General features: G+C 24.4%; 2 protein-coding genes across 2 annotated transcripts; one reads left to right on the top strand and one right to left on the bottom strand.

Moving 5' to 3' along the window:
- Positions 1–94: 94 nt before the first annotated feature.
- Positions 95–879, bottom strand: LOC134837239 (histone H3.v1-like). Its single transcript, XM_063852608.1, has 2 exons — positions 823–879; positions 95–760 (listed from the first exon to the last, which is right to left on the bottom strand). The coding sequence occupies exons 1-2, from the start codon at positions 877–879 to the stop codon at positions 95–97; spliced, it is 723 nt and encodes a 240-aa protein (XP_063708678.1).
- A 16,705-nt stretch (positions 880–17,584) lies between these two features.
- LOC134837238 (cuticle protein 21-like) lies at positions 17,585–18,827 on the top strand. Its single transcript, XM_063852606.1, has 2 exons — positions 17,585–17,668; positions 18,156–18,827. The coding sequence occupies exons 1-2, from the start codon at positions 17,585–17,587 to the stop codon at positions 18,825–18,827; spliced, it is 756 nt and encodes a 251-aa protein (XP_063708676.1).
- The last annotated feature ends 1,467 nt before the right edge of the window (positions 18,828–20,294 follow it).

The following is a 20,294-nucleotide window of genomic DNA, read 5'->3' as shown; positions in this document are numbered from 1 at the left end:
GTATTTCGTTTGACTATTTATTTTTATTTATTCATTAATTTTGGGATAGTACATAATATTCTAATTAATCTTAAGGAATGATGAGTTAAAGTGCCTACTTATGATGTCTTCTAAAAGCATGAGGATAAGTATCATAAACATGGATATGTACGTTTTTGAGTTCCTTCTTCGACCATGGGTAAGGAGTAGTTGTTTCTTCCGTGGCACATTCAGTCGTTGTTGTTGTTGTAGCTTCGGTTGTTGTTGTTGTTGCTTCAGTACATTCACACTTTACATATTTTTTGCTACTCTTTTTCGATTTTCCCGAAGATTTCTTCGATTTCTTCTCTTGGCATGAGCAAGGCACTGGTTTGGATTTAGATTTTTGTTTCTTCTCTTGGCAACTGCATGTCAACTTTTCAGATTTTTGAGACTTGGAGGATTTTGAGGAACTCTTTGAGCTTGATTTCTTGTGATGTTTTCCGCAATGGCGACAAGGAGCTTCCTCTTCTTCTTCTTCATCATCATCTTCCTCTTCTTCAGATTTGGCAGTGAGTTCAAGTGTGACTTCTTCTTCTTCCTCATCATCGTCGTGTTTTCGTTCTTCTTCGTCGTCGTCATCATCATGTTTAACCTTTTCTTCTGAACTATCATCATCCTCATCATCGTTATCGTAACAAGATCCACGTTTGTCTCTCATTTGTTTTTCATTGGAAACTTCTTGTTTTTCTTCAGGCTTTAAAGCTTCAGTAAGTTGATTAGCTAAAGGATTAGCTGTGCTCTGAAAAAGTCAAAAAAGTTAAATTTAATTCAAAAATTTGTTAAAGATTCATTTGAACTTACTTGATGCAAGGCAGCCAAAGCAACCACAAAAAGTAAGACAATGAAAGCTTTACTCATTTTTGTTTTGTTTTGAAGGCTTAATTGTTTTCTTTGTGAAAGAAGAAATGATTTTGATGAAAATTGTTCTAATAGCGCAGCTTTTATACTGAAAAATTCAGCAAGTTTTAATATCAGAAACATACGCACGTGATGATATAATCGCATTCTTCCAAAAACTTGAAAAATATTTTGCGCGTGATTTCATATTTCAGTCAAACACACGTTTAGTAGTTTGCGTTTACCTAAAAATCACATTTTAAAAAGCTTAAAAATTGACTAAAAATTATCATGCACTCGTGTAGAGTAAAATTCATCGAAAATATATTAAAATAAAAAAATAGGAATATTCAAAAAATATTATATTATTAAAAAAAAATAATATTTTTTTTTTCGATTTCGTTAATTAATTAATTTTGTATTAAATTTTTAATTTAAATTAATTATAATTTAATTTTAAATTTAATTTAATTTTTATTTAATTTTAATTTAATTTTAATTTAATTTTAATTTAATTTTAATTTAATTTTAATTTAATTTTAATTTAATTTTAATTTAATTTTAATTTAATTTTAATTTAATTTTAATTTTAATTTAATTTTAATTTTAATTTTAATTTTAATTTTAATTTTAATTTTAATTTAATTTTAATTTAATTTTAATTTAATTTTAATTTAATTTTAATTTAATTTTAATTTAATTTTAATTTAATTTTTAATTAATTTTAATTAAATTATAAATTAATTTTAAATTAATTTTTGTTTAATTTTATTTATTTTATTTTTTTTTAATTTTAAATTAATTTTAATTTAATTTAAAATTAATTTTAATTTAATTTAATTTAATTTTAATTTAATTTAATTTTTATTTAATTTTAATTTAATTTCAATATTACATAAAGTAAAATAATTATTTAATTTAATTTATTTAAGATTTATTAAAAAATAAATAAATTTGGTATACTTCAACTGATAAAATTATTAGAAAAGTTAATTATACCTATTTGATTTTTTTTTAAATTTTTGAACAAAAAAATTAACTTCTATTTTTTTTGATATTTTTAATAATTAATTTAATTAATGAATAATTTTTTTATTAATTGCTTTTAAGGCTCCCAATTAACCGGCAAATTTTACTATCCGGTTATCGGTTAGTAAATTTTCAATAACCGGATATCCGGTTCGGTTATTTAATAAACATTTTCACAACCAAAATGGTTAAACTTAGACATATTTATACTTTTTTTTTGCCTTATTCAATTAAAAAGTATTCAAATTTTTTTTTTGATATTTAGAGTTCAGAACTAAAAAAATAGATAATTTGGCATTTTAATGCATCATGATAAATTTAATTATTATCAATATTAAATTTAATTAATTTCATCAGCTATTTTTATTTATTAAAATAATCGAAAAAATTTCAAAATCTGGAATAAAAAGCAAAATATGCCTAAAAGGTACTTTTCAACCCTCAAATCCACTGAAAATTGTCTTAAATCGCAAAATCTCGTTCCAGAACTTTGAATTTAGGTTTTTTCGATTAATTTAGACCTAAATAAAACAAAACCATCAAAAAATCTCATGTACTTTATTTTTCAATGAAATCAGGTGATGTGTATTGAACAATATTATTGTTTAAATTCTGAGCCTTTAACAGATTAAAGTAAAGTTCAATTCAAAAATTTGATAAAATTTGAAAAAAAAATTGAAAAAATAATCAGAAAATGCCGAAATTTTGGTCTTTCAACTAACCGAGTCGGTTATTTTGCAAATTAACCGGTTTCCAAATAATATCCAAGTTAATTGCTTTCAAAAATAAAAGAAATCATTAATTTTGTATCAACTCAAATCCAAGAGTTTTTAAAAAAAATATTCTCAAATCTTATATCGTTTAAATTTTAAATCCGCTACTGCCAATAATTCCAATAAGGAAGCAAAATTTCATCTTAACAACAAATAATGTTGGTTTAAAATCTAATAACTATCATACAAAATGGCAAAATTCTCTGACGATCATCAATACGTACCTAAGTACAGAGTAAAAAGATGATTACAAGTCATACATGAAGAAATTTCCTTATCCCATCAATACTCCGTCGTTCCTTCATTCTGCTCATGAAATCATGTTTTTCGTTATTTTTATGATTGTAAATTTACAACGAGACTGCAAAGCAATTTCTCGTGTAGCACAAAAATTCACCGGAGATTCTCTTCTCTTAACGCACATTTAATAAAGTTCTAATAATAATAAATGTTGGCTCAAGCAAGGCAGCAGCAGCAGCAAAAAAGCTTAAACATGAACCAAAACGATATCAATTCAGAGATAAGGTTTATGCGAAAAATAAAAAAATGTGTGTTGCTGCTCTCGTGGTAAAGGTAATAAAGTTAAATGGTCATGGGTTTTAAATGTTTGTTTTAATAGGTTCATAATTTCTGGTCTCGTTACCTGTTGGGATAATTTTTTTTTTCGTTTGCTGCCATGTTAAGCCATTTCATGTTACACTGCAGTTACGATCATTAAAATCTATTGCTTGAACGTGTTTAATCCTGAATTGATTACTGCCCTGCCATGGCAACAAAAAAATTGAAATCTCTTTAAAGAAAAAAAAATTCGGCTGCAAAAGCATCGCCAATGAATAATTTATCAAGTTTGTAATTTTTTCTCATAACGTTTTAAAATGAAAAAAAAAAAATTTTTTTTTCTCATTTCACGTTTTATCGTACAATATAGGTTAATTTTCTAACTTCTCCCATCCAAGAATCTAGCTCCTTCTTTAGAATATAGCAAAACACGCGGAAACCATCCAGCAACAACTGTCTTATTATTACATTGATTATAAAAAATTCATGAGATTTTAAAAGCAGATATGCACTGTACATTTCTCTTTATCCTATATATATCGAGAAACGTCTTCTGCTATAAGAAGAGATGCACGCTATTATTTTATGTTTGTTTGCTTATTTTTTTTTTGCGTTTTTTTATTAATAAATTTTAGTGGCCAGGTATCTACTTTTTTTCTTTATTTATTTATTTACTTTTTTTGTTTCGCAAGAAGGTTCGTAAAACTTTCCATATAACGAATCGAATTTGTTTCACAAAATTCGTTAAATACCAACTGGATCTTTCGTCCCAGTGCATATTTTAACTTTTTAAAGTATTATATGCTCGAAATTTACCCCAGTTGACATTTTAAAATATTTGCCCCAATGCACATTTAAGATGTTTGACCCAATGCGCATTTAAAAATTTGACCCAAAGTACATTTAAGAACTTTTACCAAAAGTATTTTTGCCCCACTTAACATTTTAATATGATGGACCTAATGCACACTTAAGATTTTTGACCCAATGCACATTTAAAAAAAATTATTTAATTCAAATTCAGCATTTCTGGCCCAGTTGACAATTTACTATGATTGATGATTGATTTATAATTTGACCCAAAACATATTTAGAACTTTTTCTCCAGATGTCATTTTGAATCATTGATATTGACCCAACGCAAATTTTAAAAATTTTATTTAATTCAAATTTAGCAATTTTGACCCAGTTGACAATTTATTATGATTGGTAAAATGCAAATTTAATATTTTTGACCCAATGCACTTTTTAAAAATTTGACCCATAACACATTTAAAAATTTATCCCAGATGACATTTTGAAATTTTACCCACATTCACAATTAAGAATATCGTCCTAATGCACATTTTTTGTTTCTAACCCTGTTTAAATTTACACAAACCTTTGTATTCGTTATATAGCAACTTCGTAAAGTTTCGTTAAATGGGAAGTTGTACGTATTATTAAACTCAGTGCATCATGGCGAAGAAACATAATTTGCTGAGAATCCGAGAGGCATATAATTTTTACTTTATCAGGTTATTGTTTTTCTTTTCTTAAACAACAAAAAAAGTAGAAAAGTATAATTTATCATGCGACGTAAAACTTTTTTTCTTCCATTCTATTAAAGTTTTTTAAAAAAAGTATCGTCATTAGATACTTTGTAATTATAATAAAGAGAGTTTCATGTTTATCCACAAATTTATAAAAAATTACAAAAAATGCGCTTTTGACGTTTCTTAAGCAATAAATGGCACGACAAAAGGTGATCTGCGTGTTTTTTTGCGGATTACGAGGTTAATTCGAAAAAATTCCTTTAATAAATTAGAAATATTACAATTGCTAATCGAACGAAAGTTGAGATCAAGAAAAAAAAAATAAAAAAAAACTGGGACGTTTCCGCAACATTTACCCACTTATTTTATCAATCCATTACGAAATGACACCAAGACACGAGACACGAAATTCCGACCAAATAACATCATCCTCCTTCTTAACTAAAGAGCATAACAAGAAATATTTTTAACACTTCGATGAGTTTTCTTCATTTCTTTTTTGTAAACGACAACCACGAAAATGGTTTAACAACGAAAGAACATTAGGTCGAGGACATGCTGCTTTAAAAACAAACAGCTTCCTTTTGTCTAAGAATTTTCCTGCTTTTCGTTTAAATGAAAAAAAAAAGAAAAATAAAATTTAATACGAGACAATAGACTCGAAAGGGTACAACAACAATTCGATTTGACTTTTTCTTAATACTTTCGTAATAGAATACAGAATAGAATGCGTGCCTTTTTCTTCCTTTTTAAATGTTGAGATATGGTAAAAATACATTTAAAAAGGAAGGAAAAAAACGTTGCTCTTATTATTGTCTCGAAGATGTTAAACAAGAAGAGGACATAATTTACAGAGAAACCCTTTCCATTTTGCTGAAACGTGCGTTTTGTAGTCAGGCTGTTCTATGACTGAAAATATCAGTTTCTTCTTTGTCGACAAGTGTTAAAGAAATGGAAGAAGAAGAACAAAAAAAACGAGACAAACGTCAATAATAAACAAGGAGAAATAAAGGAAATTTATGTCGTTGTGTCTGTCGCTTTTTTGTTTGCATTTGAATGTTCTTGAGAGTTGAAAGTTTTATTTTTGATTTTTTAACTTTGAAATTTTTAAGGAATTAAAAAAAATGTTAAAAAAAATTCATTTTCTAAATTTAAGAAAATTAATTATATTTTTAAAAAAATATAAAAGTTTACAAAAAAAGTAATATTTAATTTTTTGGTTCTTTATTTTATTAAAAAAAAATGAAAATTTAATAAATGTAAAAAAAATAATATTTAAAAAAAATTTATATAGTTTTTTTAATATTTAGGCTGAAAAATAAAATATTTTTTATTATTTTTAAATTTTTTTATTAAATAAATATTTTATCTGAGTTAATTTCTTAAAATTTATTTTTTTTCTTCAATTAAAACAATAAATTAAAATAAAAATATTTAATTAGGTATTTTAATATTTTTAATTAATTATTATTTTTTTTTTTTGTTTAAAACAGTCTGAATTTTTTAATATTTAATTTTTAATAATTTTTGAATATATTAATTTAATTAATTTTTTTTTTATTTGAAATAATGAACTTTAATTAAATAAAAAAAATAATTTAATTAAATAAATTTCAACTATTAAAATATTTTACAGACATTTTTATTAATTTTATTTTATAATTAATTTTTATGATTTATTTATTTTTGTGGAAATATAAAGCTAATTCATAAAATTTTCCATTTTCATCTTCGTATCCATTCATAACTGACGCCTTCGCACACAAATCGCATCAACTTTTCTTTTATTTATTCTGACATTTTCCTTATACTTTTCACTCTTCTTCTAGTTTTTTTTTATTTTTTTTTTCACTTCTGCCTCTGAAGTAATAATATTTCTGACGCAAAAAAAAATTAAGTGACGCATAGATTGTTGTGTAACAAACAACTCAAGTTTCAGTGTTCTACAAAAAAATACGACGAAGTTCAAGTAAATGATTGAAATTTAATTCAAAGTGACATACTGACAAGAAAATTAGAAAACTCCTTTCTCTCGCTATTTTTTTCCTCTTCTGTGACAGAATATTTTTCTCCATTGCTTGACGTGAGAAAAAAAAGTTGCTCTTCCCAAATTAAAAAGTTATGAGAACAAAAATCGATTTTTTTCATTTTTGGTTCCCATTGATTAAGATTTTCACATGAAGGTCATAATTGTTGATTAATGTTCGTTAAATGCGAGTACAAACAAGAGCGATTTACCTTTCGTAAGTATTTTTCAATTACCTTCACTGTGCTAATTAAGTAAGAAACCGGCGCGGCATTTTTTTTTTGCTGACTAATGTTAAATTTGCTTTTGTTTTAGTGGCGAAGAAAAAATAAATAAAAACAATTAACAGAGGAAGTCGCGAAGTGACGATGGTTTAATGTTAACGCAGGTCAAAAACCTTTAAAAAATTTTATTATTTTATTTTTAGTTAATTTAATTAAAGTAATAAAATTTTTTAAAAAATAATAAAAATTAAAATTATTAAATAATTTTTAATAATAAAAATGTAATTTTTAATAATAAAAATTTAATTTTTAATTTTTATTCGAAGTAATAATAATTAAAATAAAATTAAAATTAAAATAAAAAAATTAAATTAAATTAAAATTTTAATAATTAATTAATTATTTTTTTTATTTAATTTTAAAATATTTATTTAATTATTTTAAATAATTTATTTTTTTTTTTTTTTAATGAAAAAAGTAAAAAAAAATCAAGGAAGTTAATTTTGACCTTCGCTCTATAAATAAATTATTAAATAATAAAAAAAAATATCTAAAAATATTCAAAACAAATTCTGTCTGTGATTTAGATAAAAAATTGTTTTTAAAAAAAGACACGATCAAAGTGTCTGTTTTATCAGAATTGTTTTGATTTTTACCGGTAAACGAGTGAAAAAATGCAAAACAGTTTCTTCTTATCTAAATATTTTGCATAATTTTAAAGATTTCTAGTTAAGTGATAATTTTTTCAAAGGTTCATAAATTAAAAATCTCGAAAAAAAATAATTTTTTGTTGTTCAAATATTTTTCAAATGTCCGAAAAAAAGCAACAACAACAAAAACTCATCAATTTTACCATTCATAACGTTCAATTCTGACGGTTTCCTCTCTCCGACTGGCAGACATGACGTTCTAACAAACTACAGCTACATCAGCATTCTCCTCATCAATCAAATTTTTACAACACTTTCATTTGTTCCAAACACTTTGCTCGAACCCTTCTGACTGCAAAACAACATTTCGAGTTAAACAACAGAATTTTTTGAATGATTGCTATCATTATGTGTGTTACATTCACTTGTCTAAACGTATGACTTAGAAACACATATCCGTGAATTATTGGAAGCATTGCCCCACAAAAAGTGCGAAAAAAATCAATATTTTTCATTAATTTTTTTTCGTGAAGCCAAAAAAAAGAGCTGTCGCACTAAACCATCTATTATGATTATTATGATCGGGCAATAAAACAATAAACGGAGAATTTTTGCGTGTCTTGGCTCATTTTATATTCATTTAGCATGTTTTTAATCTGATGTCGTCACCGCCACACACAAAAATTTCGCAGAGGAGACAACCTTCCTACGTTACAAAAATATTTTAGTATTATACAATCATCATCGTGAAAACAATGAAAGACAAATATTTACATAAAAAACCGAAAAAATAGACTTTTTGTGTCTTTCTCAATGAAAAATGATATTTTAATTCTAATCCTTTTAGTTTTATTGCTGTTTTGTTTTGTCATGCTCGTTCATCGTCGATGTCGTTATTAGGTCATAACTTTGTTTCTCTTTGGCATTGACTTTTGACTTTCTTCGTTGCCAGACACACGTAATTCAATTAACTCTGTTCTAAATGTGAATGAGGGTAAAAAGAAAGGGTTTCGAGTCAAAAGGTTAGTCGAACAGATATTTTTTAACCCACTTTCAATTCAATTTTCACACATTTTGTTAATTGCTGAGTTTAGTGTCACAAAAAAATAAAAATATTTTTAGCACTTCGTTACTAATTATAACAAGCTATGAAGTATTTGCCTATCAAATACTCGTCCAAAGAGCAATAATATTTATACAGTCTTTTGAAAGCATAATTGAGTGCGAGTCTCGTTAATGCAAGTGCCTTACAGAGGATGTTTGTTGGGAAAATAGTAAAGTCACGCCATAGAAATATTTTTTTAGTGGTTGGAGAGGAATGATTTAGCACGTGAAATTTAAGGAGGTTTTGTGAGAAGTTTTGTGATTTTTAATGGAGTCTGTCTGTTTTTAAGATTTTTTTTATTCAGAATTAAATAATTTAAAAATTATAAAAATTTAAAAAAGAGGAAAATTTATTTTTTTTTTAAATTTAATTTTTTTTTCATTTTAAATTTTTAAAAAACATCGAAATATTTTATTATTAATATTATTAACACCAAAAAATTAATATATAATATTAATAATATTTATTTAATTAAATTTTTATAATTAATAAATAATATTAAATTCCATCAAATGCCATATTTAACAATTAATTATAAAAAAAATAAATTTATTTGGAAAAGAAAGAAAAAATTATTTTTGAATGTGTTTTTTTTTTAATTTTGTTTTAAATTATTTATTTTTCTTCATAAAATAATTCTTAAATTGTTAATAATAAATTAAAAAATTGTAAAATTTAAATTATTTAAAATAATTAAATAATTTAAATTTAAATTAATTAATTTAAATTGTTCTAAAAATAATTTTTAATAAAAATATAAAAATTTAAATTTATCAAACTTTTAATAAAAATATTATTTTTAAATTTTTATTAATTTATGAATTAACTTGTTCTTTTAACAAATCTAAAAAATTCCATTTTTTTTTTAATTTTTATACTTTCATTGGTTGATAAATATATTTTTTTTTATTTAAAAAGGTTCATTTTTTTGTATTATTAATAAAAGAATAAATAAAAATGTTGGCGAAAGAGCGTTTTTTATATAATTTAATTTATTAATTATTTTTTAATTTATATTTTTAATTAAATTTTATTTTATTTATTTTTTCATAAAGTTTAATTAATTTATCTATTTTAAAAAATTTATTTAAAATTAATCATTTATAAAATTTAATAAATAAAATAAAATAAATAAATAAAGTAAATAAAAAATACAATTTTAGTTATTAAATTTAATAAATTAATTAACTTTAAATTTAATTATTTAAAAAAAAATATTTTTTAATAAAAAAAAATAAAATTCAATTAAAAAATAACTGAAATAAGCTATTAATTAATTATTGAATTAGTTATTGAAAATTAATTAATAAATTAAATTATATTAAAATCCGCTCATAACTCAATACGCTATTTCATCCAAAATTTTCTTCATTCTCTTATAAATATTACAATAATAAGCGTTCGTCTCCTACTTTAATCACTTAGTAGGTTGAGCTTTATTATTTTATGCGAAGGCTTTTTTATGGTCCATATATTAGTGGTAAACGATACCTTTCTAACATATTAGACGGGAATTTTCCCTGAAGAACACTTAAAGCACTTTCGCCGCAATTTCTTCACATATCAAAGAAAAACGAAAGCGCATTTATTTTGATCCTTTTTCCATCATCGGACATTTTCTGACCAAAACACGCAAGCACTATTATTATCAAAATGCCCCAAATAAATAAAACAATAGAAAACGCAGGCAATATTGAACTAATGATTAGCACGGGAAATGAGGTTGCGTGACTTTTGTTTACTTTAATTTTTTTTTCGTCTAAGAAATTCCTGCCTTTCATGAATGTCGCACTCAACTCGCTTATCGCCAAGAAAAAAAAGAAAAAGTCCACGACAATATCAGAAACATTTATAATTACTATGCAAATCAGTATTTAAAAGGTTAATACTCTAATCTCGTCAAATTCTCGTCTTACAACGTCAAGAACAACATAAAATGCATTAGATTACCTCGAGTTGCTAACAAGCTTTTTTTAAGCCGTTAACACACAAATCAATTATTTTTTTACGACGTTGTTCCCATTGTAAAATTGGTCACAGGTTTTTTCATGCTTTTTGCATTTATTTTTAGTTCAGGTGCGGGGTGATGATAATTTAACGAGTCAACTTCTTTTATTTACTCCCACTTGACGTTCGTGCTTGTTTGTGCAAAATGTGTGTTAAATTTAAGTAGTTCTCATTATTATTCATCATTATCGAAAAAAATGCAGTTTATACGGTTTTTATAATAATAATGAATGAAATAAAATCCAATAACACAACAGTTATCCAATTTGCGTTACGTAACGTATTTGTTTTACATTAAAAATTATTGGAATTATTATAATTTAAAGCAAACAATTTGTTTTTACTCACACACAAAAAAAAACTGTGATAATTTTAAAACGCCATGCAAAAAAAAAAATACCGCTCAACATTGCATCACTAAATTATCAAATTATTACATAATCATAAATAATAACAATAACAACTTGCTGCACTATAAACATTTTTAATGTGATTTTTCTTACCGCATTTCGAAGAAAATATGCGGTTATATTCTGTTTTGCTGTACGAAAAAATTTCTTTTTAAATTCATTGCTATAAAAAATCAGAAATAAAATTTTAAAAAGGACTGTAGGAGCAAAAAATAAAAAAAATAATTTTTTTTAACATGAGGAGTAAAAAAATGTCAAATGAGGAGTTTAAAAATGTGAAAATTTTTTATTTTAAAGGAAAAATTTAACAAATCACGTGCTTTGACTTCGTAAAATTAATTTTGAAGTTCATATATTAAAGAATTCGGTTTTTTGAGTGATGAGGAGTACAAAATTGTGAAATGAGGAGCATTAATATGTGAAAATTGGTTTTAAATATGAAAATTCATTTGAATTTTTTGTATTGAATTTATAAAATGGATTTTTAAAATTAAAAGGTTTGGAAAAAAGTCCTTTGAACGATGAGAAGTAAAAAAAATGTTACATGAGGAGTACCAAAATGAGAACATTTTAAAAGTAAATTCATGCGGATTGAATATCAATGTAGAATTTTAATTTTCTTTAAAAATATGAGGAGTAACAAAATGTGAAAATTTTTATTCTCGATGAGAAAAAAATTATGAGGAGTAACAAAGTGTGAAAATTTTAATTTACGAGAAGAAAAAAATCATTGAGGAGTATTAAAATAAGAAAAAGTTAGTTTTTGTTTAAAAATTGATGTAAAATTATTTTTACTGAGTAGATAAGACAAACTTTAAATACCATGAGGAGTATGAAAATGTGAAATTTGTATTTTGATGGGTAAATTCAAATTTTTTTGATCTTGAGGAGTACGAAAATGTAAAATTCAAACAAAATGTCTCAAAAGTCTTATATCAAAATGCGATAAAGTGTTTAGTTCCATCGCTAATTTTTTTCTTGTAGACAATTTTCGTTAAAAAGTCGCAAAAGAGAGAGAGAGGAGAAAGAAAACAACGTTAATCATGTACTATTTGTTTATTTATTGTTTGATATATATTTTATAGCTTAAGCATACGAAAAGGTTATTCTAACAACTTATGGGTTAAATGAGTTTACTACAAAACTGTTGTTTTATTGTTGTTAGTCTTACAAAATGTACAACGCGAAAGACGAGAAAACAATTGAAAGACAACAACAACAACAAAAAAACTGCATAGTCAAGTTGGATGGCAAGAGAGCTCACAAGTATTATAATAGAGATCAATCAGATCTAATCAAAATCAATAAACATGACATCGTGAATTTTATTACAATTTTTTTCTCTGTTCCTGCTATGCCAGTTGTTGTTGTAGCGGAGTGCGAACAAGAGTTCCTATCGTGTGAGTATCATGTCGTGAATGAATATTTATAAATGTACTTTAAATGGATTGTGAAATGTGTGGTGCAATCCATCAAATTGTGTGTCTAATAATTGTTAAGTTTATTATATTTTATGAAGTATTACAGTCGCGTTGGGTGCATTGAATCTTGATTTGTGTGAGATGTTGGACTTTTTTTACAGCACAAATCTGTCGTTATTGATCAAGTTGATTGGTATTCATGTTCTCTTTCGTTTTTATGTTTATTTAATAAATTTGCGTTTTTTGTGAAGTAGCTTTGAAGGACTTTGGAGACAAATATGGCAACTTTTTTTAACTTCTTAACGGGTTTAACCTAAAAAAAATTTATTTGAAGTTGTCAGATTTGGAGCATTAAAAGCTTAAAAGATCAAATGAAATTAGTTTAAAAATTTACTTTTATTTTTTGTTAAATTATAAATTTTAAAAAATTAATTTAAATAAATTAAATAATTATTAAATAAATAATAATTAATTAATTATAAAATATTAAAAAAAATATTTATTTAAAAATATTTTTAATAAATATTTAATAAAATATTTTTACATATGACAAAAATTAATTTTTACGAACTCGAGAAAATTTCATCTCTATTCTATTTTTAAATATAAATAATAAACTCTTTTGACCTTTTAAAAAATTCTATTCTTACAAAAAAAAAATAATTACCATTCAAGACACTTGAAACCCAATTATTATATAAAATATCGAGACTTGAGAAGCGAATATATTTCATTATTTTTTTTAATACCAAGGTACTAAAGTACATATGCAAACACAGAGAAAGAGATGATGCACAGTAATAAATATCTTCAATCAAACATAAACGAACAAGTATATTTTCTTCACAAGCAACTTTATTGTACTTTGCTTCACATATGTCTTATTACCATTATTTATTTTACAACATTCACATGATACATCGTTGAAAATTGAAAAGTATAAGAAAGAATTTGATCATCTTTTTTTTGAGAATTAGATTTTCTTTTAGAAGTAGAAAAAAACTCGCTTTTTTGGCTATAGTACATTTAAATTTTTTAAATAAAATTCTTAAAAATTTTTATTTTTGAAAAAATTAAGGGAAATTATTAAAAATATTATTATTTATTAATAAATTTAATATTTAATAAAAAGTAAAATATTTAATAAAAAATTAATTTAAAAATTAATTATTTAAATATTACGAAATTAATTATAAAAAAATCTTTTAATTTTGATGTACTAAAAATTAAAATAAATTGAAGAAATACAATAAAAGAAAAAAATAATACATAAAGTGAGGAATATATTGCAAAATATTTTTGTAAAAAATTTTAGATTTTTTTAAAAATTATTTATTTTATTTTTTTTTAATTTTTTAAAATTGAGATAAAATGCTATATTAAATTAAATAAATAAAAAATATAATTAAAAATAATAGTAAAAAAATTAATGAATTAGTTAAAAATTATATTGATAAAAATTAATTAATTATTTCATATTTTATTTTATTATTTTAAAAACAATTAATAAATTTTATTTTTTTTAAATTAAAATTTTTGACAAATCAATGAAAATTTAAATATTAATTTTTCAATACCAAACACGCTTTGATCAAAAAAAAAAAATTATTTCAAAATTTCTTTTAACTATTCACTTTTTTTGCTAACATCACGAAGTTGACCTTTCTTTTATAATAATAAATAAACAATTTCTATTCACATTTTGGTCTCGTTATTTCAGCCAAAGTGACATAACCTTACCTAGTTATTTTCTCATATATGATTTAATAATAACAATATAATAAATAACCGAAGACGACTATGACGACGAAGAAGAAGAGAAAGATGATGAACAACTTAGTTAGTAGTTGACGAGTTGAGATGAAAATAAATTTAAATTTGATAATAATGGTCGCTATTATTATTTGTTATTCATTCACGAAGCAACAAACTTCCAAACAACGCGAGAAAATTTATCACTAAAACTTTTTTTTTTTTTGATTGACACACATTTCATAACTGAATAACAAAGGCAGCAACAACAACGAGTCATGTCATCGTCAACAATTAACAGAGGGAGTTCAAGTACTTATGAGGTAAGTAGGCCACTTATTTTTATTTTTTATTTAAAAAAGGCAGTAATTATGATGTTTTTTAGAAGAAATTCGTGACATACCAACGGAATGCATGTTTGGACTGTCACCCGCGATGTTAAAGCTTAAAGTCATGCAAAAAAAAACACAAAAGCGAGCACTAACAAGGCTAATACGCCCGAAATTGATGCAATTTTCCGTAATAATTCCAAAGTTGCTCGTTCGTTAGAAAATATTTTTTTTAAATTCCTCTTTAGTTGAAAAGTTTTTAAAGTTAAGTATTTTTCATCAAATACACTGATCGCTTGAATAGTTTTTTTTTCGTTCTTTAAAAGAACGTTCTGTCGTCTGGGTATGTAATAATAAAACATTAAAAGAAAAAGTTTTTCCCTTAACTCGATTTTTTTTGTGCTGCTCTTGCATGCATGTTTTGCTCCATATAAACATAAATAAAATTTTATACTCATAACAGCAACAACGAGAAGCAATAACAACAACGCAACCTCACTCAGGAGCAGATGCGGATTTTTTATCAACCTCAAAAACTGAAGATTTAAGTTTTAAAAATTAAGTAAAAAAAAATTTCATTTAAAAAAAAGCTAAAAATATAAAAATTTAATTAAACAAAAAAATAAAAAAAAATAAATAATTTAAATTGATCAATTTAATTAATTAAAAATTAAATTAATCCATAAATTGTTTAATTTTTTTTTAAATTAAATTAATTAATTGTTTTTATGAAATTAAAATTTGAAAAATTATTTTATTTAAAAAAATTGTAAAAATTAAAATATTTTTAAAAAATATTTTTTTAAATTTAAAAAAAAAATATTTAAAAATTTAAAAAAAATATATTTAAAAAAATTAATTTACTACAAAAATATTTTTATAAAAAGTTAAAAATCGAAATTTAAATAAAACTTGAGAAATTTTTTCTAAATAAAATTAAAAAATATTAAATTAAAATTAATTATATTAAAATAAAAATTTAAAAAATTATTTTTGTAAAAAAAATTAAAAAATTATTTATTTAAAAAAAATTATTTATTTTTTTTTAAATTAATTTAAAAAAAAAATATTTAATTAGGTATTTTAAAATTATTTTTTTTAAATTAAAATTTTTAAAACCTTTTAAATTTATTTATTTTTAAAAATTTTTAAAAACTTTTTTTTAATTATCTTTTTAGGGACCAAACCTTTAAATCCATCACTGCTTCCGACGTGCTTTATTTTTAGCTCTGTGCTTATCGGGAATGCGTCTGAGTAAGAAGATGAACAAGGAAGCGACAGTTTTCAGCAAGATTTTGTTTAATAGAGAAACTTAGTCTCTGATGTTTTTCGTACATGTAGAGCCAGATATTGGCATTATATTGGGTACCAAAGTAAGAGATAAGTGCAATGTGTGTGTATGCATATCGCATTAAAATGATGGAAAATATAAAGTTTTGTCGTACAAGTAAACAAGGAGTTGATGTCTCCTTCGTGCAACTTTTTTTTTGTGCTGAATTGTCGATTCCACGTCTTCGAGCAAGCAACACACAACAAAAGATAAAGGAAATACTTTCGCGACTCAAGTATATTTATGTCTTTTTCTGTCAAAATGAAAAAGATAGATAGTTAATGAAGAAAGTTTTCGCACATGCACGATATGATGATAAATATACGTTTATTTCATTTTTCCCTCGCAAAAGAAAAATTTATGTGTCTCTTTTTCCTTTCTTTGTGCATGAGCGGAAAATTTTTATTATATTGATTAAAAGTTATGATTTTTTTTTGTTCTTTTTCGTGTTTTGGTAGCTGTGGTTCATTGACATGGAAAATATTTTTGTCTGAAATGTTGCCTTGGAAGCGTATCGCGTGTGAGAGAATCGAATAGAAAGTAAGAAATAAGAAGAAAGAGAGAGTCTTTTCAGATCATTAGAACTATCAGTGCACAAAATTTGATTAAATTTATGATTTATGACCGAAACGAAATAAATTTTTTATTGTTTTATTTAATTAGAGAGTAAATTATTGTTCAGAAAATTATCTGAAGTTCATAAAAATTTTGTTTTTATCAGAAATTGGACTTTTTCTTAAAATATTTGTCATATTTTAATCAAGATTTCAAATAAATCTTGGGCAATAGATTTTATCTGCCAATTTAGTTAGAACATAACTTAATTTTCTATTTTTTGAATTTTCTAAAATTTATTGAAAAATGTTAAACTCAGGAGAATTTTGACGACGTAAATTAAATACAATATTAAAAAATTAAACGAAAATTATTTTTATTTTTTTATTAATTTTTTTTTTATTTTTTAGTAAAATAAATTATTAAAATTAATTTAATAGTAATTAAAAATTAAATTTAATAATTTTTAAAAATAAATTTAATTTTAATGAAATTATTTTATTAAAAATTTTAATTTTTTATTTAAAAAATTTTATTTTAAAATTCTAATTTAATTTTAAAAATAAATTTTTAATTTCTGTTTTTTTTTTAATTTTTATTAAAATTATAATTTATGATTCATATTTTTTTTCAAATATAATTTTATTTTTTATTTAATAGTAATCTCAACAAAAATTTTCACATTTTTTTCAAGACCAACCAAATACAAAAAGAATCATTTTTTGTAAAATTTTACCAAAAACCTTACCTTATTTAAACTTTACCTCCAAATCTGGCATAAAACCACTTGTTACTGTCTTAAACGCATTCCAAAAATGCCTAATCTGCTCTTAATATCTCGAAAAAAAGAGCGAAACAATTGAACTTGAAACCGTCAATCACGTAAATAAAACAAAAGAACGCCCTTTATTGCATAATACTTTCTTCCATATAATAAAATGTTTACAAAAATAAATTTCTTAATCCGTAATCGGCGTATCGTAACTTCAAATTACACGCGTTTCATTCATAAAATTCAAAAAATGTATTTCAAGGCCGAACATTATCTTTTTGGAAAGAGTCCGAAACTCAAGTTTAGTTCAAGACTCACGTATTTCTTGGCAAAAGTAATTCCAATAATTTATTTAAAATAAATAAAAAAGTTAACCCAGAAACAATACACGACAAACTGTTACTTGCCAAAAACTGTCGCACGTGTCGTGTATGCAAAGTAATTTTTTGTTGTTGTTTTCTTGGATTTTTTTTTCTATTTTTGAGTTTTGGTGTAAAGTTTTAATTTTGTAATAAGTTTTAATGTATTGTATCATCGAATAGTTGCATCGCAAATTTGATAACCATACGTGATCTGTAGGACAAATGAATAGTTCAATGCTAATCGTAGACATTCTCCGAGCTGCGATGAGTATCGGTTTTGTGGGGACATGCTTTGAGTATAAAAAGCAATTGAAACAATGGAAAAGCATGTCAGTTTAGTTTTTGCCATTAGGACAACAAAACATCAATCAAAGCTTACAATGAGTTTACTTAAAGTGAGTTTTTTTCATCAAAAGTGGTCCATTGGAGTAAAAATTAATTCTTTAAAATTCCTTCCAGATTGCCGTTATCTTCTCCCTTGGCCTTTGCGCTCATGCTGCGAACTTTGCAGCGCCTCTTGTAGCTGCTCCCGTCGTTGCTCGAAGTGCTCAATATGTCGCCAATGCTCCTTTACTCCGAAGTGCTTATGTTGCTGAAGCTCCCTTAGCTGCTCCCTTGACTGCTCAATATGTCACACAATACTCCGCATCTGGTCCCATCTACGCTGGCGCTCCTCTCGTCTCAAATGCTCCTCTTCTCGCTGCTCGTGCTGCTCCTTTAGTTGCTCCTGCTCCCGTTTTGGCTGCTCGTGCTGCTCCCGTTGTCGCAGCTGCTGCTCCCATCGTTAAAGCTGCTCCAGTTGTCGCTGCTCCTGCTCCCGTTGTTGCTGCTCGTGTCACAGAACTCGATGATACTTACCCTCAATACCGATTCGCCTACAACGTTCAAGATGGCTTGACCGGAGACTCAAAGACACAAGAAGAAACTCGCGATGGAGATATTGTTAAGGGATCTTACTCCTTAATTGAAGCTGATGGATCAAGACGTACCGTTAACTATTATGCTGATCCCGTAAACGGATTCAACGCTGTTGTACAAAAAGATTTGCCAGTTGCTCCAGTTGCTGTTGCCGCGAAGACTGTAGTTGCTGCTGCTCCAGCAATTGCTCCCGCCAAAGTTGTGGTTGCCTAAGTTGTTAGATTTTCTATAATTTGTTGTTTCTATTAGCACATTTTTTTATTTCTAGTTTTCTGTTAAAAATTTTTCTTTAGCCAATTTTAAGTATATTTTGTTGCACCTAAATGTTATCCTATAATACTCTACTTTCTATGAAAAAAAAATATATTAAAAAATTTTCATTTTATCAAAAAAAAAAAATGTTTTTATTATTTTAAATTTTTCTTTCTTGCTTCATTGGAAAAGGTAAATTTATAAGGTAAAAAAATTACAAAATTAAAAAAAAATCAAAAAATACAATTTTATTTTTTTAAATATTTTTTTTAAACATAATTCATAAAATAATAATTTTTCTTGGTAAAATATAATTTTTCACAAAAATTTCAAAATTGATACATATTTTTAAATATTTAAAATTTTCAATCAAACTGAAAAAAAAATAATTCAATTCCTTTAAAAAAATTATTAAAAATTCATTAATTTATGAATTTAATTAAAATTTATAAAATAAATAAAAAAAAACCTAAATTAAATAAAAAATTTTTAAATTAATTTAATAACTTTTAAACTAAAAATTAATTAATTAAAAAATAATTTTATTTACTTTAAAAATTCATTAAAAAAATTTAAAAAAATTGAACAAAATAAAATAAATTTATTTATAAAAAAATTAAATAAAGTAATTAGGTAATTAAAGAAATTAATTTAAAAATATAAAAAAAAATTAAAGACGACATTTATTCTTTAAAATTTATTTTTTTTTTAAATATTTAATAATTTAAATTTTAATTTTTACAAATTATTTAATTAAAATTAAATTTTTTTTTTTTATTTAAATTTTTTTTAAATTTTTAATAATTTGCTTCCAATTTTCTTTTAAGAAAAATTTAATCGGAAAAAAATTTAAAATAAATTTGCACCAACCTTAGATTCAAATAGGATTCAACTATCCTTAAATAACGCACAAAAGCCGTCCATTAAAGTTCATCCAAGCAAGAAAAACGAGCGTCTGACAGCCGAAACCCCATAAAAAGCCTTTAAATAATACATTTACAAGTCATAGGAACGTTCCTCTAATGCACACTTTCTAATACAATTCAAAAGAAATGAATATTTATTGCAAAAAAAGGTCCATTCAACCACCAAAAAATGTAGAAAATACGAAAAATCAAGAATTCGCACCACATTCGCAGCAAACAAACACAAAGAATCAGACACAAAATATTATTAGAAAATGCACTATAATCTCGTTTCTCCGTTCTTCACTCGCAAGTAAAGGGCATTATTATCATCATCATCACATAACAAATAAACCAAGACAAACATATGCTATCTTTCCGTGTTTCCTTCCTTCCTCGAATATGTTCGCAGATGTGCCAAATCTTCCTCTTTGTGCTTTCCATCTTGTGTTTTTTGTTTCGACTGGGCGTCGGCAGTGGCATTAAAGTTGCGAAAATTGCTAAAACTCCAGCGAAAACATGA

The sequence above is a fragment of the Culicoides brevitarsis genome, chromosome 1, assembly GCF_036172545.1.
Source record: "Culicoides brevitarsis isolate CSIRO-B50_1 chromosome 1, AGI_CSIRO_Cbre_v1, whole genome shotgun sequence".
NCBI lineage: Eukaryota > Metazoa > Arthropoda > Insecta > Diptera > Ceratopogonidae > Culicoides > Culicoides brevitarsis.
This window is presented reverse-complemented; position numbering and strand designations above follow the sequence as displayed.

What these genes read in the sequence shown, in the direction of transcription:
- LOC134837239 (XM_063852608.1), bottom strand. Translation starts at nt 879, where the DNA reads ATGAGTAAAGCTTTCATTGTCTTACTTTTTGTGGTTGCTTTGGCTGCC. An exon ending in CTTTGGCTGCCTTGCATCAA is followed by an intron (nt 761 to 822) that starts GTAAGTTCAAAT and finishes TGACTTTTTCAG; the next exon opens with AGCACAGCTAATCCTTTAGC.
- LOC134837238 (XM_063852606.1), top strand. Translation starts at nt 17,585, where the DNA reads ATGTATTTCAAGGCCGAACATTATCTTTTTGGAAAGAGTCCGAAACTC. An exon ending in TCACGTATTTCTTGGCAAAA is followed by an intron (nt 17,669 to 18,155) that starts GTAATTCCAATA and finishes AATTCCTTCCAG; the next exon opens with ATTGCCGTTATCTTCTCCCT.